The following is a 13,605-nucleotide window of genomic DNA, read 5'->3' as shown; positions in this document are numbered from 1 at the left end:
ATTCTTCTGCTAGTTGGGGTTTAGTCCAAATCTGCATCCTTTCCTTCAAGGCTCAGGGGTCCAAGATTATCTTCTGTGTCTGTATTAATTGGTTTCCCTTTTCTTTGTTGAAGAGGGTCTGTGCAATCCTTCTGCCTAGTCCGCCATCTTGCCCCGCCTCGGCCAATATCCCAACCTCTTGGTTCTTACAGTCCAGAATTCTGGAACTGCAGAAGTATCTAGAGTCTGGTTGGGGAAGATGATAGTCCTTTTTTTCCTTATCTGTATGTACAATGGGGACAGTAATCCTTTTCCCTTCATAGGATAGTATGGAAGAGTAAATGAAATAATACATGAGAAAGTGCTTAGAACAGTGCCCAGCACATAGTGCGTGCTCAATTTATATTAATACCTAGAAATTGTTATTAACAAAGATTAGCAATGTATCTTCATTTCTGTAAGCTTTAGTATATTTTCTCTAGCGTTAGCCCTTTGAAATTTGAGACAGCTTACAGAAAAAGTGTATGATGGTAGCACATAATGTATTAGAATGAAGAAAAAATATATATGAATATATATATGCAAATAGAGGGGTTAAATAGATACAGAGAGAGCAAAAGAGAGAAATAGAACTCAGAGAATTTGACAATAAAATTCTGCATAGTTAATATAGGCAGTCCCTGGGTTATGAACACCTGACTTACAGACAACTCCTACTTGCCCTTTAATGCAGGACTTCAAACCAGTTCTGTCATGCTGAGGAAGCAAAACAGGAACAGACTGAAATTTTTACAATTTGGGTGATTCATCATAGTAAGCTTTTAAATCATTGAAAAGGTTTGAGCCTTTTCTTGCACTAACATAAGGCTATAAGAACTGTATGCATCTGGTCCAACTGACCTACAGATTTTTAAAGATACAGTTAGGAACAGACCTCTTTCAGAAGCTAGGACTGCCTGTATAGTCAGGCTTCCTGACAACCAAAGTTAAAAGAAAATACACTTAGATAGTTCTCTGCATCTCAAGCCTTATTGCACCCCATCTCCATCCTATCAAAAATAAAACTTAAAAAAAAAAAACCTTCTTCTGATATATCAAAGCTTTTCTTGGACTTGGTGCAAAAATATATGAGGCAGGATTTCACATAAGCACAGTAAGAGGTATGGTAGCCAGCACTGCCCCCAGTAATAGCAAAAATTTTATATAGCTCTTTGTAAGTGTGGGATATTCCTTGAAGAATCTCTCCCATCTTTGGTGAATTTCTTTCTTTCTTGAAGCTGAGGATATTGTTAGCCTTCACTATGTTAGAGTCAGGACTTTTCCATGGGTTCTGCCTGCTGTGTAAATCAGGTAAGTGTCTGCTGTCTGTGTCTATCCCCTTGAAGATTTTAGAGACATCATGAAATCTTTTAGAATGACAATGCCTAATCTTCTTACCCTGTCTTCAGTCTGACAGACCAGAAACTAAACATCATTGTAGCTGTTATGGCATTCAGGGCCCTATGACATAGTAAGTCGTACCATGCTGATGGCAACATAATAGGAGTCTTTGGTGTGGTTGGGCAGAAAGTATCTCTGGTGGGACTCGGGGGAAAAGAGAGAGCACCTGGACCTTGCAAGGATGCTAATGTTCTCACTGCCTCTCTATTCACTCTCTGTCTGCTTCCTCTTCAGGAGGGCCGCAAGAATGAGGTGCTGCTGTCCAAGGTGAAAGCCAAGGCTTCCTGAAAATTCCTGCAGTCATCGTATGTCATTGATTTATTTTTTTTTTAATCGTCCATGTATCAACTACAGGATCATGAAATCGTTCTGAAAGCTACTGCAGAGATACAGGTGTAATGATTTCAGCACCCTGGATATTTCCTTTCTTCTCTTTGCTTCCATTTCATCTCTGTTGGTTGTTGTTGCTAGAATCAGACAATGTAAACACTAGTGGTTAGATAACAAACTCATTATCATATGGAAAACTGTGGGCAGAATCTGTTCTCTTTGTTGATTCAACTTTCATTTCTTTAGTAACATTGCATATATGAAGGTACCTGTATTTGTATGAACTCTGAATAAAGAGGAATTCTTGTGTTCAGATATATTAATTGAGAAGCAAGCACTAAAGGAGATACAGAGGAGTGTAAAGCACAGACCCCACACCTCAAGCACCCAGGAAGTGGCCCGAACACCAGATACAGCCTACATGGTCCCAGAGTTTGGCCATGTGAGATTTTTTTTTTTTTTTTTTGTAAACAAAAAGCTTTTAGCTGATGACTAGCCTATGTAATTGTTGGTCACTGGGCCTCTTCACTGCCCATGGTGCCTTTTGCACCTAGCTTCTCAAGGTGTTGGCCAGCAGGCTTTGGTGACATAGCAACTAGTATGACAGCACAGTGCCACTGGTTTAGTTCTTGTATGCTACTCAAGGTTATTTCACCAAAAACTGAAAACAGACCTCATGCTGGGGGCCCTTAAATAAGAATTAACCATCCCATGTCCTGATTCTCATTTGAGATTGCCAATTTGTGGATCATGTTGTGTATTCCCCTCATTAAAAACTATCCCATGTACCCTACACTCTAAAACAGGTCATGCTCTAATCAAGGAGATAAGGGGCGTGCACACCATTCATTGCAATCTATAACAGTGGGTGATGAGTTTCAGAAAATAAAAGAAAGAGAAAAGAAAAGGAAGAGCAGTGAGGTTTGTAGACATCCAGGAAGACATCGTGGTAGAGTTAGGATTCACCTAGATCTGAAGGGGGGATAGGATTTTAATAAGCAAAGATAGGCAGGAAGGCCATTTTGGATAGAGAAGAGTTAAGAAGAAGAGTTCCAGAGGGTTCAGGAGAATATAAGGAATGCCTGTTGAGAGAGGAATAGATGATCAATCTCTGCAGGCAGCATTAGAGACCAGGATGGGGCCAGACCTTGGAGGACCTTAAAGGAAAGGCTATGAGATTGGACTTCATCCTCTGGAAAGCAGGGCAAACCAAGCACAGAGCTCCCCTGCTAAGCCCTCAGGAGTCTGCAGCTCAGTCTTGTGTTCAATAGACCCAAAGGGACTTGGGTGCCCACTTTGGCACAAACTTTGCACACATTCCAGTCAGCTGGCATGGACCACAAAAAAACAAAAACTTACATGTCAGGCAAATGGGACATTCAGTGCAGCCACAGGAGCATTTGGTTAACTATTAGTTCCTTAATGTATATGATTACTCAGGGCTTCATACAGACTTTTAAAAATATCCCATACTTGGTTTTTATGCCAGGACCTTGGAGGCTGTCTGATGAAGAGTGGCTGCTTCCAAAGCCAGGTGGAAATGCAGCAGTTGAAATGGCACACCCCCTTGCCAAGCACATTTTTTCCTGCACTATGTACATCTTTACTTTGGCTGATCCTTGGGTTGTGGTCATTTGGAGATTTTGAAAGACCTCAGTGATGGTGAAGCAGGTTGATTAGAAGAGACAGATCGTGATTTGAGAACAAGGAAAGGAGGAGAGGGTGGTTTGACTCTTGGTAAATCTTTTCAGGTTCATGGAAACATTATGTTACCTTGTTGAGAAAGTCATCCACCTCCCCCTAGCTAACTGAACTTTTTGAGCAACTAGGCTCTGGTAGCATAGTGGCTAAGACGCTTGCTAACCAGACAGCTGGCGGTTCAAACCCACCAGCCACTCCTCGGAAGGAAGGTTGGACAATCCTACTTCCGTAGTGATACTGCCTCGGAAACCCAAGGAGGGGTCGCTATGAGTCGGGGCCGACTCGACGGCACATAACAACAACAACAACAGGCAAGTATTTGAACATTTGTCCAAAGGTGGTTAGGGAGTCAGGAGTTGCTGACTTTCTGGAGTTAGTATAGTCTACCTCTTATGTTGAAGGGGAAATTATGGCAGGAGTAACCCAAAGCAGCCAATCATTAAAAAGAAAGAAAGAAATGGGAACACTGATTGGAGCTTACATTTCTCAAGAGTTTGCTTTGGTTTGGTTTTAGTGTCAGTAGATTTCCTTTCACTTTATGTAATCCACAGGGCCTGATACAGATAGTATCTTAGTTTCCATCCCTTTTGTATTGGGCTTGGTAGCAAACCCATCTTAGGAATTCTGCATTTGCCACAGAGAGCCCACAGAGTGAAGGCTCCATGTGAGGGAGATGCTGTAGTGCTAGGCCCCTAATTTCAGAAGCCAACAGGGAGCTCCTCCAAGCACCATGTCTTTCTCTGTGCTCTGGAGAAAGATGAGGCAATCTGACTCCTTAAAGATTTACAGTCTTGGAAACCCTTTAGGGCAGTTCTACTCTGTCCTATAGGGTTGCTATGAATTGAAATAAACTCAGTGGCAGTGGGTTTGGTTTGGGTTTTGTTTGTTTGTTTGGAAAGTAGTATGGCTGTTTGTTCTGCTAACGCCACAGGCTTCTCCAGAGTTAAAATGAAGAGAAAACATCTTTCAGTGTTTTTTAAAAATGGTGTACTTCTTGGGGGTAATGTCCCCAACAGGAGGAACCCAGCTTCCTTAGGAAACATGCAGTTCTCCTGCTCTATCAGAGCAGTGATGAGCTCGCTGACCGGACAGGCTCCCCATGGCTGGCTGCTCAGTGCCCTGCATTCTCAGCCAGTCTATGGGCCAGAGCTCCCTTCCATCCCACATGCTTCTCTGGAGTACAAAGAGTTATGTGGGTTTAAACCAAAATCAGAGCTGCTGTGAGTAGGACAAGACTAGATCACGAGGTGACAGAGAAAATACTTAAGGCATGTTTCTTTCTTGTTGTCTTTGGCCTGCACTCAGTCTCCCATGGGTGTCAAGTCAGCTAATACTAGACAGAGGTGCTGCATGGTAGAGAACAGTTGGCCCGATCACACAGGATGGATCTCTTCTCTGTAATAGAGAAGGCACACTCCAAGTTTGTCAGGCCTAAGCTCTTGTTGGACTCTTGGTTTAACTTGGTCCTGGTTACTAGCTCCTATTTTGTGGATAGCTGAGTCCTGCTACAAGTGTCCACCAAGTCTAGTAGCAGATCTGGAAGGCAGAAGAGCTGGCACATGTAGGTCTGTCCTAAGCTAGGATGGGCAACACTTGCTGACAAACGCCAAAGTTCTTGGGACCTCCTGGAGCCTTGAGTAGGGCATGGAGAAGGCCTTCAGCAGCCTTCTTTCTATCTCATCAAATGCCATTCCTGTGACCTGAGGTTTGTATCCGGGACAGGCCCCAGTCACATCTATAGTGACCAAAGCAGTTCTGCCTGAAAGGACACTTTGGACAGTAACCAGAGGCCTACAAACTGATGCCCCTTATTTCTGCTGCCTGGCGATGGCCTTGTGTTGCCCGCTGTGCAGGTTGACTGGTGATAATAGGAACTGACCATTCTAGCAAATAACATGTATCAGTTACCTCTGAGCCTGAGTCTCTGTTCTGAAATGTGAATAGTTGGATTGAAACCTGCTTTGACAAAGAATATTCTGGGAAATGTTTTATGATTTACTCGTGGCCAGTTTGGCCTCAAGGTAAGAAGAGTCTTCACACAATGCTGTGCACTGACTAACGCCAGTAGGATGAGGTGCTCTCTGCCTATCCTTGTCACTGGGAGTCTGCCAGCTCAGTGCCTTATTTCATGGGGCTGTAGAATCTCTCAAGTCCTGTCTTCCTGTCCACCAGCCCAGAGTATTCCTTCTTATAGCACATGGCAATAGACAGAAAATGCTGCATAAAAATAATGTCATATTGGTCTTCCTTCTTCTCATGACATGTATGTTGTATTAAATGTTGACTGATTTAATAACTGGCCTACAGCATATTTGACAACTTGGGGAATACTTATGTTCACTCCTCAAACATGCAAAGCTCCATCCTACCCCATAGCCATTACATTTCCCATTCCCTTTGCCTAGAATGCTCTTCCCTCTAAGATCTTGGGCAGTGGCTTTTCCCTGTTACCTAATGTATTTACCCTCACTGAAACAGTTGATGTCAAGTCAACACCAGTGTATAGTGAACCCCCTATGTGTCAGAGTAGAACTGTGCCTCATTGGATCTTCACCGACTTGATTTTTTGGAAATAGATTGCCAGGCCTGTCTTCCAAGGCCATCTCTGAGTGAACTCAAACTACTTCCAGCCTTTTGGTTAGCAGCCAAGCATGTTCACTGGTTTGTACAACACAGGGACTTGTATGTACAAACCCACTTAAAGTCAGCCTCCAGCCCTGATGACATTCAGCCCTTTCCCCTGCTTTCTGTCTTGATAGTACATGACTCTGTTTGAATTCTTCTTAGTCCCTGTTAGGTCTGTGGCCTGCCCTCCCTCTGAAATGCTAGAGCAGTGAAAGCAGGGGCCTTGCCTGCCTTATTCCCCACAGTCTCCCTAGAACCTGGCTCAAGGTAGATAATCAGGAAATTGTGGTAGATAAAATAGATTTTCTCTAAATTGTAATTTTGTATTCCTGTATTAATAAAATTCAGAACCATCCTTCCTGCTAATGTATGCTTAGTTTGAAAACAGGTAGACAGTTCTTTTCTGAAGCTTTAGAGGATCTCAAAGTGTGTTTGTTATAATCTAATTTTAGGATTAAGATGAAAAAGGTGACAGGTTTCAAACTTTTCAAAGGATTTACCTTTCACCGATTTTTTTTTCTACCCAAGTAAGACAAAAAAGAAATGAGAGAGCAGGGGACAGCACACTAATGTCAGAGGTATTAGATCGTACTGGCACATGTTGTGAATCTAAAAGTAATTTTACTGGTTGGAATGACTTTGGCTACACTGAAGAAAGAAATGGTACACCCTGCCAGGACATGGGACGGCAGCTCTGATACAGTGTGAGTACAACTCTGAATTGGTACAGTCTCCACGGGACAGTTAGACAGTATCTATCACAAGTACGAATGCACAAACCTGCAATGAGCCAGCAGTGCTATTTCTAAGTTCTTTTGTTTTTTTCTCCTGTGTACAGGACTTTCATTGCATCATTGTTTCTAATAGCAAAAAGTTGAAAGCTACCATCACTGTACAGCAGTGATTAAAATGGCCAATCCATACAATGGACTATTATGCAGATATTTAAAAGAATGGAGGTACTCTGTGTGTACTGGCATAGAATGTTCTCCAGAATGCGTGGTTAAGTTGCAGGGGGAGAGGGTTTAAAAAGGGGGTGAGATAGAGAAAACTCTGTGTATACATATATCTGTACATACATACGTGTATGTATATATGTATCTGCTTGCGTATGTCTGAACTATCTCTGGGAGGATACACAGGAACATCCTTGATTGCCTCTGGGGAGAGGGGTGGGAGGGAGAATTGCTTTTCACTGAGACCTTTTGTACTTTTTGAACTTTGTACCATGTACATGTATTACATACTTAATTCAAAAACATAAATAATTTTTAAATTTTAATTTGGTGTCCTTTTTTAAAAAAAAAAATTGAACCAAAACAAGTGTTGGCAAGGTTATGGAGAAAACAGAGTCCTCATCCACTGCTAGTAGAAATGTAAAATGGTGCAGCCACTGTGGAAAACAGTTTGGCAGTTCATCAAAAAAGTTGAACGAAGAATTACCATATGACCCAAAAAATTCCAATCCTAGGTAAAAACCCAGAAAAAAGGAAGGTAGGAACACAAACAGAAACCTGTACACCAGAATTTTTTGCAGCACTTTTTACAATAGCCAAAAAGTAGAAACAACTGAAACATTCATCAACAAGTGAATGGACATACAAAATGTGAATATATACATAAAATGGGTTAGCACGTGCCCATAGAGAAATGAAGTTCCGGTGCGTGCCACAACATGGATGAAAACAGGCTGAGCAAAAGAAGTCACAAAGGGACAAATACTGTATCATCTCACATACGGAATAAGCAAATACAGAAATCAAAAATTATAAATAGTTATCAGGGATGGAAGGGAGGGGAAAGAGGGAAATTTTTGTTTGGAAAGGTATAGTGATGAATAGTGGCACAACATGAAAAATGTAATCAATGTCACTGAATTGTAAATGTGGAAGTTGTGTTGGCAGATGTTTTGGTATTTATATTTCATCACAGTTATCTCTTGTGTAGTTAAAGCTTTCAGCTGCTAACCACAGGGTCGGCAGTTCAAACCCACCAGTCACTCGGTGGGAGAAAGATGAAAGAGTCTGCTTCCGTAAAGATTTACAGCCTTGGATACCCCATGGGACAGTTCTACTCTTCCCTAAAGGGTGGCTGTGAGTCAGAATCTACTCAATGGCAGGTGGTTTGATTTTGGTTGATAGTTGGTTATGAAAGCATTATATTGGTTGTTTCAGATACTTTGTCAGTCTGCTACCATTGAGTCAAATCTGACTCACAGCAACCCCCATTGGGTTTCTAAGGCAGTAAATCTTCACAGAAGTAGCTCAACCTATTTTCCTTCTGTGGAGTGTGGCTGGTGGGTTTGAATCACTGATCTTCCGGGTAGCAGCCAAATGTGAATCTTGGTGGTACATGAACAAACAAAAAAACCAAACACTGCTGTCAAGTTGGTTCCAACTCATAGTGACCCCTCCTTGGGTTTCCAAGGCAGAATCTCTATGGAAGTAGATTGCCCAGTCTTCCTTCTGAAAAGTGGCTGCTGGGTGTGAACTACCAGCCTTTTGGTTAAAAGTCAAATGCCTTAGGCACTATGCCACCAGCAGTGATAATTTATTTCTTGTTCATAGGTCTGTGAGGTTGCCAGTTTGAACCCACCACCTGATTTTGTAAAGATTTACATCCACGGAAACCCTAGTTTCTACTCTGTCCTATAGGGTCACTGTGAGTTGGAATCAACTCCACAGCACCAGGTTTTTTACTTTAATGTCTTTCAGCCACAAGGGAGAAAAACCCTAGTTGACCCAAGCTTGAGTTCCAGCCTTTAGGAGACAGCTATGATGGATGACTGAGAAAGCCATTTGATTGATAACTATACAGCTGCCTGCTCTACTTTGAGTTGTCAGTCATCTCCATATTACTGTCTCCCCTGTCTTAATTCACAGAGGATTTGAAGTGGCTTATGAGAAATGCACAAATTACAGTAAAATAAAAACCTAAACTTAAATAAATATAAAAATATATATAAATTTATATAAATATAAACACCTAAAATGCTAAGATAGAGAAACCTAAATAAGACAGAATTATAGACTGGCTAGAAAAATTAGAAATAAGCAGGTTACCAGATGCTCCATAAATTCCCAAATTAAGCCATAAATTTGGTTTCTAGTTTCCTCTTGATCAAAATGAAAGTGGAAACAAAAGTCTTCATTACACCTAGAAGAAAACAAGCCTTCACAAAGTGTACATGGATCACGTTAGCTACATCATTTTATGAAATACATTGATAAGTTTCATAAGAAAGCTGTCCTGAGGAAATTCAAAGATTATTTGTAACTCATTTGACAACAAAATAGGATCTACCCCAAACACATTTGGTGGCAAAATTGACTTGCACTGATGAGAAGCTGTTTTTAGTCCTTTTCTCATGATGTAAATATCCATGTTTTACTGACAAAAGGTTTGTGTGTTTGATTACAGGGTGCTGCCCCAGCTGAGTTATTAGATGATTTATATACTATGTACCATATTGCCTCTCTGATAATGTAAATTCCAAAACCTATCTGACCCAAAAGATGGTGGAAAAGTACTGTGGACCTACATTCTGACATGCCCCAAAGCACAGGTTCTCTATAGTGTAAGCTTTAAAAATGTCCATATACCTTAGATATCAAATAAGCAGATAGAGTAGAGCCTTTTGCCTTTTGTGTAAATTAATCAATAGGCAGTTAGCCCACCTCCACTATCAGGTGGACAGTGGCCAAGATAACATACCTATGTCAAATGTAGTATTTTCTGGAAGTCCAAGAAAATAATATATTCTTGAATCACTCTGGAAATCTTTTCTGGAATCATTACGGCAATTTTTTTTGGTATTTGAATCTCACAAGAGGCATTTTCCCCCATCCCAGTATCATAAACACACACACACACATATACAAACATACAATATAAAGATGATTCTGAACCTAGAAATTAATGTTTCAAAAGTACCTTTATTACACAGGTCAGTAATGATAAAGTAGTGGGAAAATTTCTCCCTGCTGTTCTCCTTTGTAGCACAAAAGCAGAGAAAAGCATCATCAGAGGTTCTTGGCATCTTGGTATTGGCTGCACATTGGCATCCCCTACGGTGCTTCAAAAACTCACTGCGGCCTGGATCTCTCCCCCAGAAATCCCAATTTAATTGCTCTAAAAAGAGCAACCTAAACATCCAGCAACATCTTTCACTGATTTAAAAAAAAAAAAAAATCCTTTAGAGAACTCAATGATATTTAGATGACCAAGCCTCTCCTTTGAAAGTCTGATGTAATAGGTCCAACTAAAAATACCAAACTCGCTGCCTTTGAGTCCGTTCTGACTCATAACAAACCTCCCATTGGGTTTCCGAAGCTGTAAATCTTTACGGAAGTAGATCCCTCCATCTTCCTTCTATGGAGTGGCTGGGGGGTTTAAACCACTGACCTGGTTAGCAGCCAGATAGATGCCTTGTCCACTACGCCATCAGAGATCCAAAACCAAAATCAAACCCACTGCTGTCAAGAGGGCCAGGTGGCTAAAATTAATTTTCTTAATTTCAGGTGATCCTTATCTCCTAAATTTGAAATACACTACTTTCTAGGTTGGGGAAGATAAGTAGAGTTCACTGGACAAATAATGGAGCAAGGGCTGAATCTCCTGAATGGGCCACAAAACTGGCCTCTGGGACCCTGTGCTAAGAAACCCTCTCTGAAGAATACAGTATTAGAGAAAGGAAAGACAAATCGGCTGAACGCTTGTATTGACTACCCAATTAGCAGTAACTGTCTAAAGTGGTGTACTGAGAAGGATTCTGAGGTGGAGTTCCTGCTCAGTGGGGAAATGTGCCATGCCCAGTTAGCAGTGTCTGCCACGCACACAGGAACTGGAAGTAGCTGCACACTTGCCACATGTTTGCTTTTCTTCTTGAGAGCCCTTGGCACTGCTGTTCCCATCAGTCCAGGCCCAATGTTGTGGTTGTCAAAACGTCATTAATATTCAGCTATGGTAGGGAGGCTTCTAGATAAAATCAAACCAAACTCACTGCTGTTAAGTCAATTCCAACTTATAGTGACCTTAGACAGAGTAAAACTGCCCTGTAGTGTTTCCTAGGCTGTAAATCTTGATGGAAGCTGACTGCCACATTTTTCTCCCATGGAACAGATGGTGGATTCAAACCACCAAACTTTCTGTTAGCCAAGTTCTTTACACTGTGCACTAGGGCTCCTCCAAGACCACTGATGGGGCAAAATCCAGCTCTCTCTCCACATGTCCACTTGAATATCTAAGCCCCATTTTTATCTCTGCTTGGTGAAGAGGCTCTTGAAAGCATTGTTGTAGTTCTTGTTAAAAGCTGTGTAAATCAGGGGGTTGAAGAAGGAATTGGAGTAGCCAAGCCAGAGGAATACACTTTTCCAGATGGGGGGCAGGCTGCAGGCACAGAGAGGGCTGATAAGCTCTGCCAAGAAGAAGGGGATCCAGCACAGCACAAAGACACCGATGAGAATCCCCACCATCATGGCAGCCCGCTTCTCCTTCTGCTCCTGCCAGGAGCCTCCACTCACCCGGAAGGCAACTGTTGCTCGCTGGTGCTGCACTGTGAACACTTTCTCAGCCTCCTGAGGGGCCTCCTTCACCTTGGGACAAAGGAAACAGGATTAGAGAAATACAGCATAATTACTGTATGATTAAACCAACATGAAGCTACTCGCCTGACACAATACACAATTTTAAAAGCAATTATTCCATAATCCATCAAAAAATATGGAGTTTCTGTATAAGGTAATGGAAATTTTGACAGAGATTGTCAACATAATTGCACAATATGATTAATATAACTAGTGTCACTAAACTGTACATTGGGGAAATCATGAATTGGCAAACGTATACATTTTACAACAATCAAAAAACATTGTAAGAAATTAAGTGAAAAAAGGAACAGATACTGTAGGTTAAAATAAATACTGAAGATTGTTCAGGGAGTAAGAGTGATGGCCCCCACAATTTCAAATAAGGTATAAAAGGAAGGGAAGTCGGTCAAAGCAGGAGCTTTGGTGTTAGGTTCAGGCATGAATCATGCTGTACAGCACCAACCTCCTGGGCCTCTCCAAGCTGCTTCCTCATCTAGGTAACTGAGTGAGGAAAGTCCCCTCCTCAGCCATGAGGCTGTCATGGTGATGAATTGAGAATGTATTCTCAGTCCCAGTACAACACCTGCACTTAGACTCACTCACTCAGTCTTGACCCTCACAAAGTTTGCAGCTAGAAAGGCAGACTGTAAACATTAATATTACAATAAAATGTATAATTTCTGGGGTAAATGAAGTCCATTTAAATTATGTGATAATTTGATATTCCTTAGCTTTATCAGTAATAACAAACACTGAGCTATGGGTGGATACAAAGGCAGACAGGTGTGGATAGGCAAACAGGAATATTTCCATGACCGTACATAGGTCTGGCTGATGATGTTCCTACATGCATATTTGTATGTGCTATAAAATAGCCATATACATTTGCGGTATAGTAAATTTTTATTTTTACTTGTCTTCTCTCACATGAACTTGGACAGCCCAAGATAAGTGGATGGCAGAGTTTCCAGATGGCCTGCCTTACACAAACCCAGGACTCTTTACTCTTGGCACTGTCTTCAGATTCTGTCTCTTCTGCTACCTGACCCCCTCCATCACCCCAACTCAATTTATTTGTAAAGTCAGTCAATATGAAAACAGCTCAGGATGACATGGGGGTATCATGTTGTGGGCAAAGACTCCTTTCCTTTGCCAATGTGCAACCAGATCCATCCCACCAAAGGGAAAGGATGAAAAGGCAAGTGATTTGAGAAACAGGACAGACAACATCCCCCCAGTTCTCAAGGCCCATGATGGCAAACACACACCTGCAGCAGTGGGAGAGTTGACTACTACCAGCCCACAGTCTTGGGCCCTACACCCAGCCCCACCTCTTTAAAAAGTCATTCATTCCAAGGGTTTTCCTGGCAATAGGTGGCAGCTACATGTCACCTTTCCCCACTGACCAAAATGAAGTCCAAGAGGTAAAACAAGACATCCTGAAATCCTTCCATGAATATTTAGTAGTCCCTTGTTAAAAGGAAAGTTCTGGTGGCATAGTGCCTAAGGCATTTGACTGCTAGCTAACCAGAAGGTTAGCAGTACAAACCCACCAGCCACTCTGCAGCAGTAAGACTGGACAATCTATTTCTGTAAAGATTTACCACCTCAGAAACCCAAAGGTGGTTGCTATAAATCAGAATCAACTTGATGGCAGTGAGTTTGATTTTATTTATATATATATGCACTTAACTGCTAACCAGAAGGCTGGCAGTTCAAACCCACCAGCCACTCCTCGGAAGGAAGATGGGGCAATCTACTTCCATGTGATACCACCTTGGAAACACAAGGAGGGGTCGCTATGAGTAGGGTCCAACTCAATGGCACATAACAGCAGTGTGTGTGTGTGTGTGTGTGTGTATTATGTGCCCTCGAGTCGTTGTGGTATGTTGTGCTTTCATTCTTGATTGATTCAAGGAAAATAAAATATATATATATATAA

The 13,605-nt window shown here is 41.7% G+C and overlaps 1 protein-coding gene across 1 annotated transcript in view; it reads right to left on the bottom strand.

The window, feature by feature from the left end:
• Nucleotides 1-11,330: 11,330 nt before the first annotated feature.
• The window catches only part of LOC103194306 (5-hydroxytryptamine receptor 5B-like), a 28,925-nt gene continuing 26,650 nt past the window's right edge, over nucleotides 11,331-13,605 (bottom strand). Inside the window, exon 2 of the mRNA XM_007937690.1 lies at nucleotides 11,331-11,669. Within this exon, the coding sequence (XP_007935881.1) occupies nucleotides 11,331-11,669 (339 nt within the window). The remainder of the gene's footprint in view (nucleotides 11,670-13,605) is intronic.

The sequence above is a fragment of the Orycteropus afer genome, unplaced genomic scaffold, assembly GCF_000298275.1.
Source record: "Orycteropus afer afer isolate SDZICR_OR568_19922 unplaced genomic scaffold, OryAfe1.0 scaffold00004, whole genome shotgun sequence".
In the NCBI taxonomy this organism is placed as follows: domain Eukaryota; kingdom Metazoa; phylum Chordata; class Mammalia; order Tubulidentata; family Orycteropodidae; genus Orycteropus; species Orycteropus afer.
The sequence above is the reverse complement of the archived record's forward strand: the minus strand, read 5'-3'. Positions and strand labels throughout refer to the sequence as shown.